Source organism: Cololabis saira, chromosome 5, assembly GCF_033807715.1.
Source record: "Cololabis saira isolate AMF1-May2022 chromosome 5, fColSai1.1, whole genome shotgun sequence".
Taxonomy (NCBI): domain Eukaryota; kingdom Metazoa; phylum Chordata; class Actinopteri; order Beloniformes; family Belonidae; genus Cololabis; species Cololabis saira.
In genome coordinates, this window is record NC_084591.1 from 21,254,300 (window position 1) to 21,281,245 (window position 26,946).

The 26,946-nt window shown below is 41.3% G+C and overlaps 1 protein-coding gene across 1 annotated transcript in view; it reads right to left on the bottom strand.

The window, feature by feature from the left end:
- Positions 1–249: 249 nt before the first annotated feature.
- Positions 250–26,946, bottom strand: part of parvaa (parvin, alpha a) — a 28,988-nt gene continuing 2,291 nt past the window's right edge. The window contains exons 2-13 of the mRNA XM_061721178.1: positions 19,088–19,177; positions 18,402–18,472; positions 17,667–17,769; positions 17,011–17,151; positions 12,115–12,230; positions 11,699–11,757; positions 7,633–7,652; positions 7,470–7,531; positions 6,238–6,306; positions 5,954–6,055; positions 3,087–3,159; positions 250–1,304 (exon numbers count right to left, since the gene is read on the bottom strand). Of these exons, the coding sequence (XP_061577162.1) occupies positions 1,228–1,304; positions 3,087–3,159; positions 5,954–6,055; positions 6,238–6,306; positions 7,470–7,531; positions 7,633–7,652; positions 11,699–11,757; positions 12,115–12,230; positions 17,011–17,151; positions 17,667–17,769; positions 18,402–18,472; positions 19,088–19,177 (983 nt within the window). The 3' untranslated portion in view covers positions 250–1,227. The remainder of the gene's footprint in view (positions 1,305–3,086; positions 3,160–5,953; positions 6,056–6,237; positions 6,307–7,469; positions 7,532–7,632; positions 7,653–11,698; positions 11,758–12,114; positions 12,231–17,010; positions 17,152–17,666; positions 17,770–18,401; positions 18,473–19,087; positions 19,178–26,946) is intronic.

The following is a 26,946-nucleotide window of genomic DNA, read 5'->3' on the forward strand; positions in this document are numbered from 1 at the left end:
ATTCTGCATAAACCTTACCAGGAAGAATACACACCACTCTGGTATTTCTGAGTCATGCACGAAGACCCGTTATCTGAAAATGATTAAATACGTGTTTGAATTTCCTGCATTATAAGTGACTCATTTGTGACCTTTTAGGTGCAAAGACCCCGCTCTGATCATCCGGACCTGCTGCTGTGCAGCAAAACTGCTAAATTAGCTTTTGCTGTTTTCACAGTGAGCGGCCAAATGACGACGTCACAACTCTGCATCACTTGAGGTCTTTATTTCCACCTGCGAGGCACCGAACAGCGGACAACGTTTAGATAACACTAATGCTGGAGCCTGAGCCCATCCAGACGCTGACGACGAGGAACCTCTCCGTTACATTTCCAGTTCAGTGCCTTTCTGCTTTTAAAGAAAACGTTATTAAACATAGTTGACAAGGGGGCTCATCTGGTAATATTAGATTTATATGGTGCATATTTAAAACAAATCAATTATTTGGGTCATATTTCATCAGATTACAAAAAATACAACTGAAATTAATTGAGGTTAACTATGAAATGTTGACATTCAGACACTGCAGGCATAATAAGACATTTAACAAGAAAAGGAAATACAATGAAGCAGGTGGCTCCTCAGTATTACTTGTACATGTTTAACCGTGTGAATCCAACAGCTTTGGTCAATCATTTTAAGTGTTGCTCTACATCAACAAAGGAAACCTGGAGCATTAAGACGACTCGGGGGACGGGGGGGTACAGAGGCATCCCAGTAGCTGACGGTGTCCACATGTTTAAATAAAGGCACTTAAGAATCGTACGGATGACATTAACAGATTGGAAATAAAGAAGGAAAATCAAGGAGTAAAAAGTGTATCAAAATGTACAATAAATACAGCAAAACAGCTTCTTTCCCAAATCAAAGTTACAAATGTAGCTTGAAAATATCCTGGCCGGGACGCCAGTCCAGGGCGACGTCAGTTGCCATGGCAATACCTTTATTGGTGACTTTATTCTACTCAGTCAGAAGCATCTGATGGAACGTATACACGTATACATGCCTATTGTCTTTGCAAGAAATTAAGAGGAATACATATTGGTGTGCGATTTATCATCCAACTTATAAGATGTGACTCATGCATTCGGTCAAAAAAAGAAGTTCATATATGAAATGGAAGCAAACATATACTGATGCGCTGTAGCACGTGGTCCATGGCGTAGAGGGCTGCCTCCTGCTGCGTATTCAGTCTACGTTCCTGTAGCTGGAGAAGAGGTTGTACAGGACGCGCAGAGTTGATTTAAGGTCACAGTTCACAATATCTGCAGAGAGGAAAACAGAAACAAATTAAAGCATTTATATGTGAAGACAAGTATCTGCATGTGCAAGTCTTTAGTCTGTCCTCGACAGTTTAAGCTCAACATCCACCTGTCCTTTATGTCCCTTTCAAACATCTCCTTTTCTGTCGTTTCTGAATGACCACTTGGTGCTTTTCTGTTTCATTTAGCGACGCCATTCTCAGTTAAGAGTCACATAAACACATAGCCTAAGAAGGTCTGAACTCCTGCAGTTACAGATGTCCTGATCCCATCAGATGTATATTTTATTCTCATTATTTTGATCAAAGCATCAAACAAACTATGGAAAAATGCTAAACAACTGGTGTATCAACAAGAAACAGGTCCACGTAATTTTGCACGACAACGCTGCTAATATGAAGAACGCTACGGGTGAGGTGGGGGTGCGGAGTGTGGACCGTGTCACGTAAAGTGAGTTCAATAAAATTGTGTTTTTGGTGATCTGTGCATGCGCACAGTAGGAATGGGCGATGTTTTACCGTTCGCGATATACCGTCAAAAAAATTCCCCACGGTAAGAATTAGTCATCTTGCGGTAAAAAGGATACATTTCCGTTGATTCCGTTTTTGTGTAACAAACATGGCGGAAGGCGGATCTGAGAGTGAGGAGCTCGTCGTTAAACGAGGCTCCAGCTCCATTAACTGGAACTGGTTTGGAATTATAAAGAGAGACGAGGAGCAAACATCATCTATTATATGCAGAGTCTGCAAAAACAGAAGGAAATGGTTGTTACATTTTGATATAACGTTTGACTATTACGAAAAAAAAATTGCAATAGTATCAAATTTGTGGCATGTTCCAACCACAGGTTAATTTGCACATTTTATTTATATTAGAAGAGGTCATCACTGATTGGTTTTTATTTTCAGTGAACTTTTATTTATTTGTCCTGTTTCTTTATTTATCAGGTTGTATTTTTTCTACTTTGTGATTTTATAAGCTAGGAAAACTTGAAGGACAATGATACTTTTGCTGTTTGCACTGTTATCCCACTGTTTAAGCCGATACAGTTTGAATAAATGTTGAATCTGTTCTTACATTTAAAACTTGTTTCATTTGAGTCATTACAGTTTTGCAGTACAGGTGTACCAATTTAATTGGTGTAGTTTAGTAGCATTTAGTATTCTTTTAGAGCAGTGATTTGGGGGCTCCAAAGGCTGAATGTGGTGATAGATTTATAGTTAAAAAGATGGAGTTGAATTGGTATTTTTTTTATCGTAATTTTTATTGTGATCGGGATAAATGCCAGAAATTATCGTGATAAATCTTTTAGTCCATACCGCCCATCCCTAGCGCACAGCCGTGTTAAAAGATTGTAGGTCCCTTCAAACACAAATGTTTTGTTATTTAAGCCAGAAAAGGTCAGTAAGAAGTAAGAGTACAGTCTAAAAAGGACATTACTGGCATAACCTTATGACTCTGTTGCTCTTTTATTTGCTTATCTGTGCCTTATAAACAAATAAGTTGACAAACAAGTCAAAAAACAAACAAGTTGAGCTGCTGTTTATATTTAATTCAAATGTATGTTTTAAATTGCACTATTTTACTAGTTAATAGTTGCACTATTATTACTTGATTGTTCAAGCAACCTCGAAGAGAACTGCAATGTGTTATGAAAGTATTGGATCAGGACTCGGTATCAGCAGATACTCAAAATCAAATGACTCGGAGTCGGATCGGGGCCAAAAACACCTGATGGGATCCCTAGCTGCCGTCTTTCCTAAATGTGTGGAGTGGGAGTCCTACCCTCGGGCCTGGGCTTCGGCCGCTCCAGTCCTCCGTCCTGCATCAGCTCAAAGGAGAACTGCACGTTATGGACCTGCAGACAGAGCGGTGAGGCCGTTAGGCGCGTAAATCCAGGCACGTGCACAAATCCTCCACTCCAACAACACGGCCCCCCGGCTGATAAGGGAACAGGCAGTCCAGGTGGATCCGTGGCTGCAGCCTGGGCTGCATGTGTGGGCAAACAGCACACGGCTCTGTGCTGCGAGAGCGTGAGCCTTCGGCAGCTGCACAAACACTCTGCGCCCTCATTTATCAACCGACTCATGTCACCAGCATCACTCACTAAAAAACAAAAAAAACAAAAACCCTGCTGATGCCAAGAAAAACAGTGTTGACATTACAAACAAGTGAGTAACATGAGCTCAATGTGTCCGGACATCAAAACCCCGAGGAAGAAGAGTGGTTGTCATGTTGTGTTTTAAAGCAGCTCAAATGAGAAACGTGTTTTGAAGATATGGACTAGGATTTCAGGATATCCTCCAAGATTGTGATGTACAGACGACCAATGCCAGAATTCAGAGCTGCTACTTGCTCAAAATGTGGAAGTGGAGTTTTCTTCAGGTGGACTCTGGAAAGGGAACACCCACGTTGAGCTGTGCTGCCTCCGCGGAGCAGAGCTACATCTCTGCTCGCTGAAGCAGAAAAGACTTCTGGAGGAATAAGAAATAAAAGATGGAATCGTTGAAAGATGCTTTCTATTTTCTCCCGATTGTATACAAGTGTGTGTGCGTGTGTGTACTCGCCCTGTTGTGAAGTACTAAAAGCTTTGCCCAACAAGGGTTTATTGTGTGAAAACCGTGACCTTAGCCCGTCTAATACAAAACAGAGAGGAACCGCCTGAAGAAGAGATCTAGCCAGCAGAAGCAGGAGTGCTTTCTTGATGCAGTGTGCTACTTTTTGCAGCCCACCCCTGGTGTGTCGTTGATAGGCCTCGAGGCCCTCACACACACACACACACACACACACACACACACACACACACACACACACACACACACACACACACACACACACACACACACACACACACACACACACACACACACACACACACACACACACACACACACACACGCAGAGTAAAAAGAGCTGAGCCCGTAAGCCACTCCAGTGTTTCCCTGTGCAATAGGAGATTACAGATGCTGTGGGGCTGGTGCCCATTCGTCCGGGCCAGGAGTGTCTGCGTGTGCGTGTGTGTGTGTGTGTGTGTGTGTGTGTGTGTGGTTGAGAACAGTTGTGTGCATTGTAGCACTGATGCCCATTTTGCTTCGCAGCTTGGCAAGGGCTGCTGGCCAAGGCCCAAACAAAAGGCTACTGTGGTGTCTCTGCAGATTGCCTGTTCAGAATACCGTAGTACTACAGAGGCCAATGGAGAGGAGCGATGGCACTGAGCTGAATGGGCTCCGGGGAAAACAGACGACATTTATCAAGCTATTGAGAGGAGAGCCTTGGCTCCAAGTGGACACGGCTCCTCAGAAATGGCGTATTGATTTAGGAGTGCTCCTGAAACTGCAGGTCAGACTCAGGACCAAAGATGAGTCACAGACATGTTTCACGGATCTGAAAACCAAAAAAAAACAAAAAACAACCAAAAACTGGACGCATGGACACGGCTCGAGTTTTAATGCTTTCGGTGAAACATAACTGAGTATTGGTGAAATGTAAAATTAGAAATGTATCAAAAACTGTTGTTATTGTGTATGTGTGTGAATGTGAGTGAGTGAGTGAGTGAGTGAGTGAGTGAGTGAGTGAGTGAGTGAGTGAGTGAGTGAGTGAGTGAGTGAGTGAGAATAGATATTGATTAAATAGAGACTTTGATAACGTTCTGTTTCAGGCTCCCAAAGACCTCCAACCAGTGAGAAAGGGAGTGATGGGATGAGGGGAATAAACAGAGAGGATGTACGGTGGGTCTGGACCGAGGAAACAGAGAGAGGAGTTGAGACCTGGTTCCCATCAATAACCATGTGAGCAGAACAGGTCATGTCACCAGGAAGTAGCAGTTACATCGATGACTCGAGTAGTTGCATGACTTTGATATATACCTGCAAACTAGTTACATGTCGATGTAATTCGCCGTTTGTATCTAAATATTTCAGTCACGTGAACTGTGTAGATCTGCAAAGCAGCTTTGCGTTATAGCAAAGCTGCTATAGACTTTTGACCAATCACAATCAAGATCCAGATTCCCGGCTGCTTCGTTTCCATTACAGTTTAACGACGGCAATGTTTCATGCTTTGTGACGGCACCTCAACCAGACTTCAACGGACCCCAGCGTTAGTTTTCAGGCGAGTCTCCGACAATATAAAACCTGCCGGTTAAGTCGCGAATGCAGCTTGAAGACACGTGTGCAGTGTTGAGTCCAACCACAGATGTGTTATTCAAATCTAATCAAACTTTATTCATATAGCACTAATCATTCACGAGTAACACAAAGTGCTTTACTTAATTAAATCAACATTTCACATAGAAAAACTCACACAGTCATGGTTAAAAACACACATCCTCGCTTTAATACCCACGCAGCACACATATACAACCCCCCCATAGACATCAAAACATAATCACGAACATCATAAAAATAAAAATACATTTCTGAGCTACATGATTCACGTTAATGAAGAATTCAGAGTTTGTGAATTTCAGTGCAAAGCAACTAGTTTCCAGGTGTGTTAAAGACATGACACGCTTGAGAGCTTGATGGATAAGCCCACAGATGAAGAGGGGATTGAGTTTGAAACCCTGATCGGCTGTGTGGCGGGAACCCACAAATACTTCACAACAAGCACCATCTAATGTAGCTTTTTGGGGAGAAATAATCACAGCTTACCTTTTGGTCAAAGTTCTCTGGTGTGAGGAAGAAGTTGTAGAGAGGGACAAAGTATCCTTCCAACAGCCCCATGAGCAACACCAGATAAACCCCATCTGCAAACTGAAACCCCAAACCCCAAACCCGCCAGTGAGCACGGACGAGCTTAACAATATTGTTGAGAAAAACAAAAACATAGATGTTTGCATTAAGTGGTCAGCGATCATGAGCCTGAATGTGTCGTCTTAACAGGTTGAGGAGAGAGTTCTGACAGGACGGGGCTCGTGTGCAGCTCTGAAACCCACCTGTGTGTCTAGTTCAGACACCTCCAAGTTCAGCTTGTTCAGGTGTTTGTTCACAAACGTAATCAACGTCTGCAAAACAACAAAGAAAAACGTCAGACACACAAGCTGGCTGGAGATTGAACAAAACAAACAACGGATATAAAAGACCATCTGCATCCAACACGCTGAGAGGAGGAACAGGCCTGTTTCCACAGCTCTGAGACGCAGTTTGGTGTAAATAACAAAAACAGAGTGCATTGGCACATTTTTAAATTACTGTAGATGCCAACATCTCTTCTTTTTAAACAAACCCGGGCCAACTTACGACCTCAGAAGCAGCGTAATTAAAGGTTAAGGCCGAGCCTTTCAGAAGTAAAGATGAAGTAAACAGCAGAGCAATTTAAGGGTGATGTTTCTCAAGGTCAGTGTAGTTTTTATTGTAATGAAAGAATCCACATGACCTGGAAAATCTTGGGGCAAGGCTGAAATCCAATATCAACAGGAAGTTCTGCACTATTAAAACAAATAAATTACTTTTTATTTTCTTTTTTGTCATTTGAATCAAAATTCACAATACTGTGTGGAAGTCGGTAATGCCGACAGCTCCAGACGTACGTGAGACCAACCAGTTCATTACGTTCAGGAGGAGTTTGTATACTTTATATGAGGAAGTTAGATATTTGGGAGGATAAATGAATGAACCTGTTTTGTTTGTTATTTTTTACTTCTTTCAAGATTACAGATGATGTTCTTGTGCACGTGTTATTACAGCAGGGCTCCATGGGGAAAGAAACTTTGTACTAAACTGTCCTGCCTGCAGTCCAGACGGGTCAGCATTTCAAAAGTGGAATTTCTGAAAAATCTGCAAGATTATAAAGATATAAGATATATGTATAAAACCAAAATATTCAGCGTATTTCTTTCAACCTCCATCACAACCTCAAGAACACAAACGATTGAAGCTGATCGCTGGTTTCTTGTTAAGACAAATAGATGAATACAAATACAAATGAAAGCAGAAACAGATTACAGGCTGCATGTGTGCCAACTCACAGCAGTCAGACTTATTATTTACACAAGGAACTGGTCTGAACACCTTTCTTAGTTTCTCTTGCCAATTACATTAAATGTGACTGGAAAAAATGTTTAGAACAAGACTTGAAACAAGGGCAAGGTGAAATGAAAACCAGACCATAATTTTGTTTGTTTGTGGGATCATTTGTTTGTGTTGAACGAGGAAGATAAATCCGAACCTTTTTGACGACGTTCAGCTTGTCTGGAGCGTGGTCGAACAAGGTGTCGAAAGCATCGCGTTCTGTGACAGACAAAATAAATCACTACATCTAAGAATACATAAAAAAACAAATCAAAAAGCACAGAAATGTAAACTTTAACGCTTTTCTGATTGAAACATACCATGTCTGCCGGAGAAAGCCCTGAAAAAAGAAAGAAAAACAGGGATGAAGGCCGATTCTCCTTATTCGCACTCAACATTTCACAACTGAGCATTTCAGGATAAACGACAGAAAATGAAAAGGACACCGCGTTCCAGTTCAATCGCAGAGGAATGTAGCGAACGGGAGGATTATGCTACACAAATGACAATGCAATAACATCGCCGGGTCTCATAATTTGATTAACAATAGATGCATGCACACCTGGGGTATTCAAATAACCTGGCTGTCATCACACACCGCATCACAATGCAGCAATCTGAGCGGGACAACAATGATGCAGCAGGGTATTAATACAATGAATGAAGACATGAGACTGTCCTGCAGGTTTTCTATGGGAATGGGGAGGCCTCCTGTCCACTGGTGAAACGCTAACGCTAACGCTGGAGGATGTTGCTGTTGGAGGGGTCAGATGGTTCTGGGGGGGGGCTCTGCAGCATGACTGTCCCACAGGAAGAGATATCGCAGTGGGCAGGCACCAACACACACACACACACACACACACACACACACACACACACACACACACACACACACACACACACACACACACACACACACACACACACACACACACACACACACACACACACACACACACACACACACACACACACACACACACACACGGTCATGGTGTAATCTGTGATGGCAAACAGAGGCAGGTCTGGGCAGCGGTCCTGGCGGTGTGGTAATAACCGTATTTCCACTGTGTCCGTGGTTGAGTGTGTGTGTGTGTGTGTGTGTGTGTGTGTACGCCTCACTGTGTGTGTTATTAGCAGTCTATCCATCTACCGTGACAAAACGTGTGTGCTTGTGTCGCCTGCCGTTATCTCCCTCGCTGCTGTTGTCAGGCTGCAGGACAGCCTCACAGGGAGACAACCCCCCCCCAAAAAATAACAAAAACAAAAAAAAGAAGTGTGTGGAAGCCTGCATGTGTGTGCTGGGTGATTTAAATGCTCTAATTCTTCTGTTAAGGGTGCCATCACACTGCTTGTACAGATGCAAGGCCCGTGTATTCACCACGGCTCGATACGAGCTCCACGTCGAGGTTCTCGTCTGCAACGAGAACGACCTCCACATGTGTTGGATTCAAGTGCTGCTGGAGTCGTGAGCAAAGATGCATCAACTGCAGTTTTTCTTTGCCAAATGCAATTAGTTATTTCTGACCTTCCAACTTCGACTGCGGCCAAGGTTTGTTTCCCGAAGACTTGTAAATCAACACGATCGGCCAGAGCAGATTCCAGGCTTTGTGCTGCTTTGATGTATTTTTAGGCTCTCAACGTTTGTTCGCTTCATTACATTGGGGATGCTCAGCACGGTGAGGATGGTACGGTCCTCGTCTGTTGTTCCTACACAGATTATTTCCATTTTACCATCCGCACTAGATCGTTGATTTGGTCGCCCTGTGCTGAATATTAAAAATAAAAAACAACGTCCAAACTGGAGACATGCTTCCTGTGACTGTCATTATGATCACTTGAAAAAATTAAAAACGTCCCCTATCAACAATTTCCTTTTGATCAATCGGTTAATGGTCATTTACGTGAAATCTCTAAGCTTTTTCAGATCATGATCAAAATGCATTTGTTGCCAAATATCTGAAATCATGAAAGTAGTTAAGATTCCCTTTTATTTAGACACACTTTAAGTTGACTGGCTTAAAACGACTGGTTTTAATTTATTTAATTCCATCTTTTGTAATGTAGTGTACTTTATTTATACAGCACTTTTCAAAAGCCTTTTGGTGTGCCAAAGTGCTTCACAACAATTAATAGATAAAAGGAGGATTAATAAGAACAAAAACAATAAAAATAAATAAAATAAAACAAAATATAATAAGATGATAGTTTAATCACACTACTGGGTGTTGAAAGCCATCTTAAATAGGTGTTTTTTAGCCAAGATTTAAAAATGCTGAGGTCAGAAATAAGCGGTATCTCGGCGGTGAGCTTATTCCAGAGCCTGGGGGGGCCACGGAGAAGGCTGGGTCACACCAGTAATTATATTCTGGCCTCAGGACTTCCAGCAAAAGTTGATTAGTTGACCTCAGCGCTCTACTCATTTGACTGTTAAAAGCTTGGATAAATACAAGGGTGCGAGGCCATTAACAACTTTAAAAACTGACATAAAAGTTTAAAATCAATTGTATGAAGGACGGGAAGCCGATGGAGGGAGTTAAGGACAGGAGTGATGTTAGTGTTGGTTAAAATACGGCAGCAGCATTTTGCACTAGTTGAAGACAGGGAGACTCCTACATAAAGTACGTTGCAGTAGTCCAAGCGTGAGCTAATTAGGGCGTGGAGTGCCTTCTCCAGGTCATGTTGACTTAAAAACATCTTAACTTTGGCCAGGAGACGGAACTGGAAAAAACGTCCTCACCACATTGTTGATTTGTTTGTCAAAGTGCAGATGAGTGTCAAAGGTCACCCCCAGATCTCTGACGGTTGAACTGACCGAGGTGCCGAGACCAGCCGTCACAGCATCCCCAAACACTACTAGTATTCACATTACCTTACCTAACTGTGTCATCGTTTTATTTTTATATTATTTATATACTGCACTTGTGACGCACTTAGTGATTTTTGAGTTGAAGTCCTCAGTTACCAGATAAATAAATCTGCTTTAGAAAGCTTGATGTTTGCTAACATTTTCATGAGAAAAAGAAGACAGAGATGCTCGATATGACTGATGGTAAACCAGAAATGACTGAGGCGTTGCTGCATGAACAGCTCAGTTTCATCAGGGCGTCTCTGACAGCAGCCGAGGAATGTTTTCACCTGTTTCATCCTCCTCTGTGACAGCGGGGTAAACCTGATATAACCCACAGCAGAACCTGAGGATAAACTATTGTAATCCACAAGTAATCGTTTACACAAATATAGATTATGGACCAGAGGCCCATCTTTAATTACAAAAAAATCAATAAAAAAATTGAAATTAGCTTTTTTACCAAAACTCTAAAAAACTCTAAAATGGTTTCAGCTTAGCAATCCAATGTAACACATGGCCAAATTAAGCTGATAAACGGAAATATCGCCAGTGTTTCTCATCATCATACGAGGCTAGTCTCTAACATAACATGTCCGATGGTGCCGTTTCCTTCACAAATAAGAGATAAGAGTTTGCAAATAAAGCAATGTAATGATCTCCTCTTCCTCCAGTGTTGACATGTTGTTTATTCGTTGTTCTATTACCTGTTTTATAAGTACTGTAACTGTTGCCACTAACTCTCCCGCTACTACTACTACTACTCCTACTACGAAATACTTGGTTCCTTTTCCAACTCTCCTGCCCCCAGCCGGTTACCTCCTGTATGACACGTGGTGGATGGTGGACAGATGGTTGTGTACACGCACACACTTGAACACAGGCTCAACCAGCAAGTATATTCCAGCCTTTAAGGTCTCAGGATGAACGATGCTGAAGAGATTTCTAGTTTTAATCGCAGCACATCAAGACTGAACGGTTGCCCCTTCTTTTCCTTAAGTGATTGTTTTTGTGTTGATTTCTATAAAAAAATGTTTTTGACAAATCTACAATATTTACAGATGGGTAGAAAATGATATACAGGTCAAAATAGTCTGTATGCATTACAGAAAATAGACTTTTCATGACTTCTCCAGAAGGCCTACTTGCTCTCGTCGCACACAGACATTCAAACGTGCACAAAAAATAGCAGCGAGCTGGCAGGACAACATCTGTTCAGAGTTGAGTTGCTGATTGTTCAGAAAAGTCTCCAGTACTGAGTTTCACAACTAGATATGTAGTCATAATCATTTAGTTTTAACCTGTCAACTATATACTGATTCAATTTAGATACGTGCTAAATATGAGCTATCTAACAACCCCGTACATTTGTACTGGTCTGGGGTTTTGAAGACGCATGGAAACCATTTCTCCAGACTGCTACCTAACGTAAACAGTTAGTTCCACTGCGTTATTCCCAACAGGGCCTGTGTGGCAGCAAGAACCTCTGTCACGTGTTTGGGGGGTGAAAGACTCAGCCTCACGGCAGGTTTACTCACTCTGTGTTGCCAGTGATTTCCTCCTGGATTTGCCTGGACTGAAGGATGCCCTCTCTTTTCTGAAAAACATCAAGGTGGGGGGGCACTATTCACATGTGTTGCTGAATTTGACTGAGAAATGAAAAAAAAACTGGAAAACTGCTTTATGGCACAATGTCACACATCAGTAAAAATGAAGCTACAGGGCAGCACAGAGGTGAAAAAGACTCGAGAAAGTCATTAGAGAAGGGAACATGCCAACGACCGAGCAAACATAAACATATCCACATAAACGGAAGTCTGAACGTGTCGGGAAAGCAGCTGCACCTCCCCGCCTGTAGGGGGACCTGCTGAGCTAAAAGCTGCAAACGTTCCTCTGTGCTGGTTTAAAAGGACACTGAACATCCTTCAGAAAAAAGAAGAAGCATTAAATCTACCTGGACAACCACAACTTGAATGGAAACGTGGTCCGGCAATCTGATGGGTGCTCTGAAGTGTTGCGACAGCGCCACCAACAGGTGCAGGATGGCAACGATACTCTTCGCATGGACCGCTAATATGAGGAGGTGAAAAATTACAAAAAGACAAACATTATTCATTAGAAGGATAACAATCATACTAAAATCAAAGAATTTATCTGAGTCAATTGTTTTTGGACATGCAATTTAAATGATTATACACCTGTTCCTTTCTTCGAGCGTTTTAATATTCGTTCAAGCTACATTCATGCAAAGCAGAAAACAACCCGAGTCTTGCGTTAGGGGGCCGTCCTGATGTTGCTATGGATACTGGTGCCAGTATTTACAGTTTTTCACAATTGTTTAAACACATTTCCTGATAGACTACCTCACTTTCTCAAAACTCTAAACACAAATTATAAAACTCACACACAAAATGCTAAATCCTACACTTCTCTTGCAAAAGCACACTCTACCCTCAAAACAGTGTTAACTCTTCACTAAATGGTATTTCCTTCTCAAATGCCAAACACATACATCATTTGAGTAGACATTTCTAAACACTCACTGAACACTGATGTGCAGAATGGAAGACACTATAGTATGAATGGAAGAACACTATATGAATGAATGAATGAATGCCTCAGTAGAATCATGCATTTGTATGTTCAGTGTTACACCTTCAGCTGTTGGATGGAATATATCACCATATAGTATTCTTATGTATAGGCTACTCAAATAAAAAACAACACACAATTCTTTACTGTAACAACAAATACGTAATATTTTACAGTATGAGTAGGAATGCTAGAAGAAGTGCAGTGTTGTAGGGGCCAAGGGTGGCATGGTGATGGAGGACGCCGTGGTGATTGAGTCCAGTTTGCCAGTTTGAGCAACATTTATTTATTTTTCTTATTTATTTACTTTATTTCTTTATATATATATATATATATATATATATATATATATATATATATATATTTTTTTTTTTTTTTTTTTTTTCTCATGTAGTTATTTTGTTTTGTTTTTTCAAATCTTGCACTATAGTGGTTACATTGTGGTACTGTAAAACGGTAGACAAAACAAGCTTTGGCTTCAGTCTACACCTTTTGGTCCTTGTTTGATATACATGCAAAAAAAACAACTTTGTATTGACTACTGACTTCTATAAAGTGACCAAATAAACATATCAAATCAAATCAATCAAATTGATGGCAGCACACATTGTTATGTTCCCTCCATGTTGGCCAGGGACCTCTGTGATGGCACGCTGGCCGATGATATTCCTCCCTCGGCGCCTTCTTTTTACAAGGTTGAACCCCACTTCATCAATGAATATGAATTCAATAGCAAATTGCTGATTGCATATTGTACAACAGTCTTTGGAGTTTAGAAATGTGATTGACTGTGTGTTCTGTGTGAACAGCAAGAGAGGGAATTCAGGAAGAGTGTGCAGGATATTGGGAATTGTGTGTAGTGTTGTGAGAAATGTGTGGTATGGAATGGGAATTTGAGTCTAGAGCAGTAAATGTGCTTGGAGTTCAGCAGGATTGGTTCAGCCACCTGAAACATGAGTTTCAGGTTGTGCACATTGTGTCTGATGTTCCAATAAATGTGTTTAAACAATTGTGAAAAACTGTAACGGTGTTGGCAACAATGATGGAGTCAGCAGTTGAAGTTGGGAGATGAAGGCATAATTTTGGCTCACGAAAGCAAAGTCTCCGCTGAGTACATGATTAACACGTGGATGAAAGAAAGAAGAGATCCACGCTATTATTTTAGGAATAGTCCGAATGTGCAGCAGCTGCTGGTTGGGGTCATAAATCATCAAGAAAACAATCCAAAGAAGGAGGGGAGGGTGGGAGTATTTACTTTCACTCCTCTTAATTAAACCATGCATGTTACCTAGACATAAATTATGTTAAATAAATGACAAAAACATAATTATATTGAACTGATTTGCAATTTTTATCCTGCCATTTCCCAGTTATATTATATATATATATATATATATATATATATATATATATATATATATATATATATATAAATAAAATATTTATTTTGTTTACGTTTATTGAAAGATATCCATTGTATCTTTTGATAAACTGGAATTGGGACGAAGAATAAGCAGCAACATATTTTCTAAGATTAAGGAATTTACAATTAAGAGTAGTAGCAGTAGTCGGTTTAAAAAGTAGCTTTGAAACTAAATTCATCCAAATTATAAAAAAATAAAATAAAAAAAACTCCAAATGATGATGAGCACAAGGTGTTTCTAGTCATAAATAGCTTCTTAATTCAGTGAACACTAGTTTGAGAGTTGATTGTCCTGCATGGCTATGGTGCATCACAGAGACGGCACTAAGAGCCGTCATTAAACCAGAGACCCTCGCCAGGACCCGAACAGGTTGCCTCAGGAATGAAAGTATTTCTCTGGCTCCTGAGTAGAAGATGAAAGCCAAAACAAACAAAAGTTCACTGATTAAAAAGACGACTTTCCACATAAAAGAACAGCTAATTTAATTGCATTCCACGTTATCGATTGTGCTCTTTAACATTTTTGAGGGCATTTTGTGCCGCCAGTTTTTCAAGGACAAACACTCCTCCAGAGCCTCCTTCAGAATGAGAAACGTATTTGGTATGTCCCTTCTTTTTTTACCGTCATTTATTTTTACACCTTCTTCATAGACCTTGCTCTTTATTTTTCTCACGTGGGCTTTATTTAATTTATGGACATTTTTAAGGCACATTTAGTTTTTGTTTGTTTAATTTGCGTCATTCAAAACAATTTTAGCAAGCAGGAAGCGCGACCGATGACCCCGACCATACTGTCAAAGGAGCTAAGTTTAGTGATCGGAGAAACAGGAAATGTGAACAGATGCTACGTCCCCCGCAGAGCCCCGCTCTGGAGATCGTGGAGTCGCTCTGGTCCTGCAACAACGGACAAGACATTTCTACTTAAATACAAGAAGGTTGAAGTGGAACTGAGAAATGTGCTGCATCTAAAGTAAATATGCAGGATTATGTCCGGATGCTGGAAACAACATCACAGAAAAGGTCTGTTTTTGGCATTTTAACATCTGCGGTGCATCTCTGCTCTCTCCACTGACACCAAGTATTCAGGCCCCGGGGAGATCGATGTCTGTTGTGATAAAAGTGCAATATTCTCAGACTTCAGATGCTCGTTAGTTTATGGGCTCGGCTGTCTAAGTCTTCTGTTTCATAACATCCCAGATGTTTCCAGTAGCTGACAGAACTGGGCTGCAGGTCAGTTTAGTCTTGTATACTTGCACTGGAAAACATAAAAATCCTCCAGATCCTTTGCGTCGTGTTATAATAGTATGGACTGTAGAAGGAGACCGATGCAAACACACTCAAATCTTCCTTTGAAGAACATCGTTCCTAAACATGTCAACGGTATTCTTTAACAAATACTGTTACATCACCTTTAAAATCATACATCAGTATTTTTCTCTTTTTCCTCCTTCGCAGGACTAAGCTGCCATCATACCAACATTTATTATGGTTTTTTAATGTTTCCTGAAAGGGCAACATGAATTCATATTGTGATGTAAAGCACTTTGATTTGATATTAACAAATTAAATGAAGCTTTTTTTATTTGTATTCTCCAAACCATTTTGCATTGTTTTTCATTATTGGTTTGTAAATCTATTCATGGTATAAACTTGGACCGTATTTTCACACAATAGTACAATAGCGGTTTGAAGCCGTTTATTAGCTGGAACTGTATGTTCCCTCTAATAACTGAAGTACAGTGTGCCAGAGCCCTAAAAGTAATTTACTGTTACTACTTGTGCACTGGAGAGTCCTCTTCACATGCACAGCTGCATTTGCCTCGTTCCTAATCTGAATGAATAAGAAGCATATTCCACGAGAAAGACAAGATCCCCCCCGACGTAAACGCTTTAACAGAATTCTGCTGGAGCCCTTTACCAGGGATGCTATTGATACGTCTTTTTCATTCAAAAAATATTAATAAAAGTGTATTTATTAAATCAATTACAGCACAGGAAAAGTATTTCCTTCATTCTTTAGTGAGGAAGGTTCTGGATGGAAACGTCTGTCATGTGATCACATTTTAGATCCAGTCTTGTCTTTTGAAAAAATAATATCTCCTTAGCTACAGCATTTGGGGATTTCTAGACAAAACTTCAACCAACCTAAGCAGCAGATGAAAAATAAAAAAAAAATACAAATTCCAGTGAAGATGAGCGGGTTGATTTTATAATGCTGTGATCCGTGGCTTTATTCAACAGGATATACAGTACAGAGCAAAAGTTTGGACACACCTTCTCATTCAAACAAATGGGGAAGTGTGTCCAAACTTTTGGTCTGTACTGTATATATATATATATATATATATATATATATATATATATATATATATATATATATATATATATATATATATATATATATATATATTTCTGTGCAACGTCAGAAATCCCATTTTTGAAGAGAGATTAGCTCCTGGATCAAGACCACTGGGCAGCTGACAGGCATTTCTTAAATATCCGAGGACATTAAGGGTCGGTCGGTCTAAGATGCTCGTTCATTTCACCTCCTTATTTTAATTTTCTCAAATTGCACTGAAGCATCCAGGTACAAGTGTCCTCTTTTACAGACTTCAGTCAGTAAACTATCCAGATCTAACAAACTGGCTGCACTTTATTCCACGGAAGGTTTTCCTGAAGCTTTCTACCACACACAGACCAATGTGAAAATACGAGATGAAAAGTAAAACCTCCATGTTAAAAGACTTGGTTAGTTTAGTGGGCAGAAATAAGTAAAATAGTACATTTTGGATTATGTAATTAAATTAGTTGTGTAACACATCAGGGTTTGCTTACAGTCGACATTCCAGCGGATGTTCCTGGTGGAGAGCTTGAGCGAGTCGTTGATGCGCTCTAAAACAGTCTGCAGCTTCTGCTTCTGGGCGATCTCCGACTGGGTCACCTCGGCCACGTTCAGCTTCTCACCTTCCAGCTTTTCTAAAAACACAAAACAACACACACAGCAAAGGCTTTACAACCAGCAGCTGGGAGTCACGAGGGCCGCCTTAAATCAGGAGAGACCCGAGAACAAGTCAGCATGTAAACAAGCTGGCACCTGCAGATTAATGCATCATGACTATGCCAGTGATGGCTTCAGATGCCATGGTGAAGATAATGCCATTAGAAAGGCTGCTAATTTCTGTGACAATCTGCGCTTGTCAGTGACAAGAACGAGCGTTTTGCTTTGATGCGGAGAACTGCCCTTTGGGATAAAAACTGCAGTTGTTTTGCATCGATTCCAGGGATTTAGTTTTTATCCCCTTTAATCATTTTAAACCAGAAAGATGGGAAAATATTACACAGGTTAAAAAAAACACCACATTTCCTTCAAGTTCTTGGCACCGCTCATCCTCCACATTTCCTTTAAATCTCCTGAGAGGTTGTTAAAGATGCACTCGTATGTTAATCTCAAGTAATGCGGCAGTAAAAGCCACATTTCTGTGAATTCTCACCAAAGAGCTTCTGCAGAACTTGACCATCATACAGGTCCTCAGCTAGATCCTTCACAATGATCCGCTCCCCGACCAGAACGTCGTTGATCCAGTCGATCAACACCTGAACATTAGTGAGAGAAAAACACTTCCTTGTGAACGTATCTCCATGGCTGTTTGAAACTAAAATGGACGTACAAACCCAATGATAAGAAGTCATTCATGGAGTTAAGCACATAAAAAGACTCACATGGTGGCCTGCTATAAATACTGCACATGGGCTTGAGCAAACACGGCGGGTTTGGGGTTTAGCTGTGTGTATCGTCCTGCAGGTGGATTTGTCAGCAGTTCTAGCTTTAGTTCACTTCACTTTTTGTATAGTCCAAATTAAACATGTCATTGACTGAGCAATAAGCTAAGAAGATGTTTTTTCCCGTTCAATTCTGTCTGTAACCAACAGCATTCAGACAAATGCTCTTCTTGACCACATGTGACTGATTCACTCCAGCTACTTCCCACCAAACTCCTCAAACCCCGCGGGACCATGCTGACACCTAGTGGCATAAACTGAAGATTGCATTTAACTGAGGCGATAAAATCAACTAATGGTAGCTGTAGAAACCGCTAAATTCTCACGCTAGAGTCTGTGTTTCTTTTTTTTATTTTGGTCTCTTAAATCTTTACGTTTTTTGTTCCAGTTTACAACTTTAAAAAACTGAGCATAAAAGTGAAACGGTGGACTAAAAGGACTCAAACCTTCATAAGCTCCTGCAGTTTGGGGTCGTTTTTGGAGTTGGGGTCCACCATGGTGCGGACCTCATTCTCCTCTGGGGGGGGACAGAAATCACAAGAAGTAGTTAAAAATATACCAACATTTCAGAGGAAAAAAAGCATTCCCAAACGCATGATTGATCTTAAATGTCTCTTCAAAATCCATGAGCTGATGAGAATCTTGTAATTTCAGGCAAAAAAAAGAGAGGGAGGGAGAAGGAGAAGAAAACAAGTTTTTGTTGCACGTTTGTGTCTCTCCTGAGTCAGAATCTTTGATTTTATAAAGTCAGAATTATAAAGCAACAATGGATAGCTATGTTGGAGCATATATTCATCTGTTTTTATACAGTGCTACAAACTAAAACAAATGAAAAGCTTGTGTTTATTTTCCACATCTGAGTTTTGTTGAGCAGGAAACTGAAGATGTGTGTCTTTTATTAAGAATGTTTCCTACATTCAATAATTAGCCTTGAGTTTACATTTACCATTAAGCATCATTCCTATAAAATAGCAATTTATATTGAAAATGGGGGTTCGGCCTAAAAATGCCAGGGTTTGAATTTGTATTCCCATCTGCCAGCCCTGCTGTGCACGGTAGAGTCACAAGCTTTGGGTGTTTATTGTGTCAACTCAAACATCTGAATCAGCAGTACAGGAGGCGTGTTGGTTACCCAGCATCGTGTCTTCAGGGTCCAGCTCATAGTGTGAAGGGCTCAGAGGAAGGTTGATGGCATTTATCCCCTCCTCCTGCAGCTCAGACACTAGAAGAAACAGATTCAACAAATGCTGTCATATAAATTTACATCACACACACACACACAGTACACTCCATTACCATTTTTATTTATTATAAATATCTCATAGCTATCATTTTTGTCCATCGTTCCTGTAGTTTCTTGTGCCGGCCCCCCTTTTTTCTCTTTTGTGCATGTTTGCAGGCCGGAGCCTCGGGAGCTGCGTTCTGGCCTGTGTTCCCGGCCCCCCTCCCCCCATCCCCGGTCATCCCGCTGCTGCTTCCACCTGCCTGCTGTGGGCTGCTGAGGTCCCCGACTCCCCCAGTCTGGCCTTCGGCAGGAGGGTCCCCCCTCATGAGCCTGGTCCTGCTCAAGGTTTCTTCCCTCCTAAAGGGGAGTTTTTCTTGCCACTGTTTGGCTCAAGGTTTTTCTCCCACTAGGGGAGTTTTTACCTGCCATTGTTTATATAATAATTGCTCGGGGGTTTATGTTTATGTTTATGTTCATGTTCTGGATCTCTGGAAAGCGTCTAGAGACAACATCTGTTGTATTAGACGCTATATAAATAAAATTGAATTGAATTGAATTATTAATATTGTACCCTTTAGGACGCACCTTCTAAATGATGTATGAAATATGAAAAGTAGCACATTTGTGTGACCCATTGTTATTGTTATAAATGTAAGTTAACGGTTAACTGTCACCCGTGGTGACAGTATACATTGTTCCGAATTTTACACACGTTGTGGTTATGAAATGCAAATACTGTAGAATCATTTTATTATCAATTTGATAAAAGGTCTTTTGTTAATTGTTCTGGTTTAAATTAAAGGTATTTGCTTAATCTTCTGTTGCACGCAGGTCACTTATGTTGTAAAAATGTTGTACCGCTCGAAATAAATATGAACTGAACTGAACTATTTGAATTTAGAGTGTAGTAACATTGGTGGGATGCACATGTGAGACTCATCCTGAAATGATTCAGGACCTCGTCATCACAGCTGTTATGTTCATTCCTGCATCACGTAATCAGACACCTAAAAATATATCGAAAGAAGAAACCAAGAGCAGCCTCAACGTTCTTGTCAGAGCAGAAGAAAAGCAATGGGAAGAAAAAGGATGCAAAGTTCATCACAACAAAGCTGTATGGCACATGTGATATCTACTGGGTTCAGAGGTTACGTCAGCTGAAACACACTAGGACTACACACACCGCCACTGCTGAGGTGGTTGGAAAAATATAAATGGTCCCTTGATCCCACAAATAAGCCCGAGCAGCCCTCCACTAAGAGCCACTTGACATCAAACAGAACGGCGCGGCGTCCTGCATCTCAGCGGGTTTCCCAGGAGCCACCGTGCCTTTCTTCTCCGTGTGTCAGATACCTGAGGAGGCATCATGGATGCAAGGGTGTGGGGAGCATGAAGTGAACATCCTGTGCATTTCTCTGCCCCCCCCCCCCCCCGGAACAGCATCCTCCTAATCAACACCATCCACCAGGGCTTGCATGTGTACATGCACACATGAACACACATCACAACACGTGGAGCTGTATCAGACTATTCCTGCAGAGCGACACACGGTTCATCCAGCTCACTCTGCAAATTACCACCCGCCTACTAATAACCACACAATATCCAGCTATGCTGACATACAACACACTTGGTTTAAAAAGAAGGAGAAAAAACACTTTTACAGTTTGTAAAAAGAATTGCTAACTTCAAAAAGAGCTACTGAAAGCATTAAAAGTGAGCATGAATGGACACATTTCCAAGGAATTATCTAAAAACGTTGTAAAATAATGGGGAATTCTTCACACAAACAACCGGCAGTGTGAAGCTCGTTGGTTCTGCATGATAGATGAACAAAAGGTGAACAAAAAAGAAATAAAAGCTAAAGTGCTTCAGTGTCACTTAAGAGGAGGACACAGCAAACAAAGAAGAAAGGACAGGATTTAAAAATATATCTTGAAAAGGGAGTTTAATTCCACAAGAGAAAGTACTAGTATGAAGCCTTAAGTGCATCATCTCCGTGTTCATCACCCGACGCTAAAAACAGACATTTGACTGAAAAGGGCACATTGTTTCAACACCACCAGGCACCATATTAATGCACTGTTGTTTTTTTACACTAAATAGGGATTGGAAACGTTTGTTGTTGTTGTTTTTAAATGGCAATAATGTTATTACACAAGTGACAGGACAGAAGTCATCAGCAGGATTGACCAGGAACTTGTTGACCAGAGTCGAGATCAGCTTTTCTTTTTCGGGTCACTGTTGTCCAACACATTACTAATCTAATCTAGGAAGCGCTCAGAGTTTCTGGCGGCAAAGAAAATGGATTTAAAGCCTCGTTCATCAACCACGGATTGGAACTATCCGTCAATATATTAAACACCTGATTGGACCTGAAGGGTCCTTGGTACCTAGTTTCATTTGGACATATTTCCTTCCTTGTATCAACTTGTTAACAATTATCTGAGGTCATCTTTTTCATTTCATTTCATTTATTCCATTCATGGTATATCTTCTTAATAATGTTGTACAAAATTCCATGAAGTACACATTATCACCATGAAAGAAAAGGAGCAGGAAGAAGAAAACTTATGATACCTGCCCCTCTCTGTTAATACAATTACATTGACTTACTGAACACCAATCTATCTATACATATATTTATAAACAAGAAAACAAACAAAAATACCACTCTTCTATCTATTTTTTCTCTTTCTCCTTCTTCTTTTTTGTAGGCACTTATCTTTTCTTTTTTAAACATTTTCTTAAGCTGGTACAAACTTGTGCAACTTTTCAGTTTCTTGCTTTGTCCATGCCATATTTTTACACCTGTAACAGAAATACACATTTGTTTTATGTTTAGCCTTGCAAAAGTATGTATGTTATGTCTGTTATCCTCATCCTCCAATCTGAACACATTTTGTAACTGTTCTGGTAATGATCTATTTTTTGCTTTAAACATTATTTTTAAAGTTTGAAGTTCAACTATATCCGCTATTTTCAATAAACCTGCCGAAATAAATAATCTGTTTGATGGTTCTCTGAAGCCTACCCTGTGAATGACTCTCACTGCTCTTTTCTGTAGCACAAACAGAGGAGAGATGTTACTTACATAGGTATTACCCCACACTTTCACACAATAATTTAGATATGGCAAGATAAATGTACAATACAGAGTTCTTAGTGTGTTAGTATTCAAAATAAACTTAACCTTATTCAAAATATATATACTCTTCGCCACCTTGGCTTTTACATATGCTATATATGATTGTCACATAAAGAGTAAGGTAAAGGAAAACTGTTACAGATATACAAGGGTAAGATCAGAGGAGGCTATACTTAAATTTAGAAATGATTTACAAAAAGAAGAATTGAATGAGGTTTACACAGAGGGAGTAAATGATGCATATGATTCTTTTTTTAAATGTCCAATCTTAAGGAAACACGTTTCACCTTTAAAAGTATTTATAGAACGGAGCTCCATCGTGAAAAAGAACAAGTTTAAGGAAGAAACAGGAAATGCAGAACGAACATCTGGAGAAGTTCCCCAAAGCCCAGGTATCAGTATCCAAGAGAGAAAAATGTTCCCATGAAAATTAGTTTCAGTGTAAAAATGAGCAAATAATAGTGTATTTTTTTCCACTATTTTCAGATCAAAATTCAAATATTCTTTTCAAACCAAAATATTTCACAGGAAGCCGCTACCAATCCAGACATGTTGAAGTCAGCAGATATAAAAAAATAAATAACAGACGATCACAGGACTCCTTCATTCACCTGCAGGAGCAGACATCCTCATCAACATACTCTCTTTTTTATTTATTTTATGTAAAAACATGTTTAGGGAGAATCTATTTGGCTATAAAACAGTCTTAGATGTTATATTATGGAGGAAAGCTGATGAAGAGAAACCTTCTCCCAGAGTTTACAAATCCACAGGCTCAAGTGGTGTTATACTATAGTCTCACACACGACCAATTAACACAGTCTGCAATGACTGTAATCATCACGTGCGCTATTTAAAGGTAGAGCAAGTGTGCTGACAGCCCGGCAGGGGTGATAAACATCGTTCGGTGGGTAAATCCGCCTGAAATGTGAAAGCCAGTATGGTTCTACTCACCAGCTGTTGCGTTACGCTGGTCTCAGACTTTTTTTGTCCATCAGTTATACTGATGATTTTTTTTTTTTTTTTCACCTCTCTCAAAACACAAAGCGTATGCGGCGAGCAGATTTAATTTAACGGCTCCCTTTTAATTCAAAAGCAGAGTGAACAGCGTTCACGGCATCCCTGTGATGCATCACTCCTCCCCCTTTTGGTCCATGATGAAATGAGGATCCGTCCACTTTGGGTCGATGGGTGCAACGATGAACAGCCTCATGCATCCTGTACAAGCGTACAGGAGGTTGGATGACGTGTTGGTACCATGTCCTACCTGGAGGACAGAGCGCTCCACAGCCCATGTCTGTCCACCTCCGTCCCCAAGCCTGGAGCATCCTCTCCTGACCAGCAGGACCAGCTCTCTCCTCTGCAGCTCAGCCTCTGATTTCACATGTAAACCCAAGACTACTTTTCAAATTTGCTCTATTTTCAAAGAACATGCATTTCCTCTCCAGATTAACGTGCTTTTAAATCAGTGCACACGGCTGGCGTCTGGCTGTATGCAACAGACAGGCTGCACTGACGCTCTCCGAAAACCTCCTGACCTCTCTTTTCATACCATCTCCTCACAATCTCACGGCTTCGCTCTCCTCTCATCCTTTAGATTCCCTTTAACCCTATTTGCCTTTTATCCGGTCATTACGGCTGTCTCAGCCAGCAGCTCCTTTCCCCCCCCAGCACACGCAGCCACTGCCGTAAACGTCACACTGACTTAAATTTATTCAATGATCAGCGCGAGCAGCCCGTATTCTACATCAAATCCCCCGAACACTTTGCAGACATCCTACTCACTGCTCTGTATGTATGTGCACACACACACACGCAAGTGTGTGTGCCGTGAACACGAGCAAGCCGGACGTGAGCTATAATGTGATTGTATGCATGTCCTTTGGAAAAAGGCAACATAAAAATGGGGCTCAGCTGTGAAAGAGCATCCCGACTGACACAAAGTAATCATCCGACTGAAAGAGACCTTTTCCATTCACGATAAAACCTGGCCTTCAGCTATAAATGTCATCTGAATCCGGTTGTATTTCCAAAGCAGCCCTTCATGCCAATGACTGAACTGTACATTTAAAAAGATGCGTCTGGAATATCCCCGTTTATAGGATTTCCTTAGTTGTTTAGGTCCAACATCGCAAGGTTTATGACCTATTACAGATAAAAGTGAGGGAAACTGATGAGCCCATGAGTACGACAGTAAATCTCTATGAACTCCAGCGCCGCGGTTTTGTATGTTAATCTCATTTCTAAACCTTGATGGGGCCATAAAGCAAGCAAACATGTACGTATCACAGCTTTAAAGCAGCTCTGCAAAGGTTGTGGTGAGTACAGCAGTAACGTTGTGGCCAAAGATGTCTGAAGCAGAATCCTAGGTCAGGCTGGTTCTGTGTTGGATGTTTAAACAGCTTAGGCTGCTCTCACAAACCCAGACACTGTATCATAAAGCAGGATTAGTTACTTAGCAAGGTACCTTTAGGTTAATCCTGACTTTTCAGTCACACAAAAGGTGATTTGCATCTTATCACCATGGCAACGTGTGTTGAGAAACCTTACCTGCTCAAAATAAGGTAACTTAACCTTATTTTGAGCAGGTTATGTAAGAGATTAAGTCACTAATGACGTGTTGACAGAAATCAATTATATTGATGATGGAAATGTGTTTTTTTGGGTAACAAACCGCACAAAGGTCACAATCTAAGGTCTTTTCAGCTCATCGGTAAATTTTAAACTTTTTCGGCGTTATCCGAGTTGGTTCCTGCCTGAAACCCTTCACACCCTTCTCAAAAACAGTACTTCAAGGTTTCTGAGCCAAGATGTCATACTCTTTATCACCAGCTTCATACAATCTTCTTCTGCACATCACAAACCTCAATGGGGTCTGGACTATGATGTCTCGTGCTCCCTGAACCAGTCTCTTATGGTACTTTTGCTTTAGTACTTACTTGGCCCGACACGGCTCGTCACGCCTCTACCCGCCTCTACCCGTTTGTTTTTCCACAGCCAGGGGAGAAGTGGGGGGGTTGGGGTAAAGCTGCTGTGACGTACTCGATTGCGCAACCGCTTTGTTCATGTCGGCGCTGATCAGAAATCAGCTGGAGCCGCGAGCGGCTGAGAGTAAAACAGCCCGTCTACATCCCTTTTTTAATTCTCTCGTCAGTCACCAAGTTTATGAACATCTGCACCTCAGAGTTGGATCACCAAACAGACGTTTTGCGCTTTATAATAAAATCGCCGCGAGTCGCTCTCGCGCTGACTCCCGCTTCCTGATTCAAACGTCTGACGCCCCCGCCCCCCGACCAATCAGAGGCGCGGAGGGTGATGACGTCAGAAATAGTCCCGGCTCAGCCCGGATAGAACCTCGCCAGAATGGTTACAGAAATAGTATCGGCTTGGAGCGGCTCTACCCGTCTCAGCCCCTAGTCCAAAAGCGCAAGACGGGGCTGTGGCGGGTAGAACCGAGGTGAAGCGGCACTAGTGCAAAAGAACCGTTAGTTGACCCCAGACCTGACTGCTGAAGGCCGCCCCAGACATGACCGATGGAAGCCACCCCAGACCTGACCAATGGAAGCCAGACCTGACCAATGGAAGCCACCCCAGACCTGACCAATGGAGGCCTCCCCAGACCTGACCAATGGAGGCCCCCCAGACCTGACCGATGGAGGCCCCCCAGACCTGACCGATGGAGGCCCCCCCAGACCTGACCAATGGAGGCCGCCCCAGACCTGACCAATGGAGGCCGCCCCAGACCTGAGCGATGGAAGCCACCCCAGACCTCCCCACCTACAGGTGAGGACCGTAGGGAATAAAGTATGATGGGTTTGTCGCTTAGTTACCACTCTTCCTACCGTGATGTGCCCACAACTCTGCAACAGAGTAAACTCACAAAAACACATGGCCTCTTTACATTAGCCAGTGCTTCCTTTAGATTCAACTTTGATTTCCAAACAGACACGGAACAAGAACCGCCTCTGGACAGCGATGGCTGTGCATACCATCAACCAGAGAAACAGAGCATGACTGAGTAGACTGACGTAGTATAGCCAGAGTGGTGAGTAGTGGGGTAGGAATGCTGGTGAGTAACGGATCGTTTTGGCAGTAAAACATGTTGATGCGAGGTGTTATTTTGCTGCATGCCCCGTACGAATCATTGCATGAAGCTGATGCAACAGGTCCAGTATGGTCTGTACTGGTGGAAATGGCTCTGATCTGAGGAGGGAAACAGACCCATTTCAACCCAGGGAGTATGTACGCGCCAGAGTTTTCCATGTCTCCCTCGCTCTAGAGTCCAATCTCCAGTGGTTGGTCCAGTCCCAAGAAGATTAGGGCCTCTTTTCTTTTTAAATCTTCCTCTTTTGCATTGATACATGCTCTTGGTATTGATTAACAATTCCTTTGCTCTGTTTGCTTGATGCAAACCTAAGCAGAGTAACATCTTTGTCATGACTACAGGATGCATCTTCTGACATGACTGTTTTTGTAGAAAGTAATTTCTTACTATTTTTCCCCGCATATTTAAAATACCAGTCAGTTTTTTTCTAAATATTTTCAATATCTATCTATCTATCTATCTATCTATCTATCTATCTATCTATCCATCTATCTATTATCCTAGCTGCCTGGT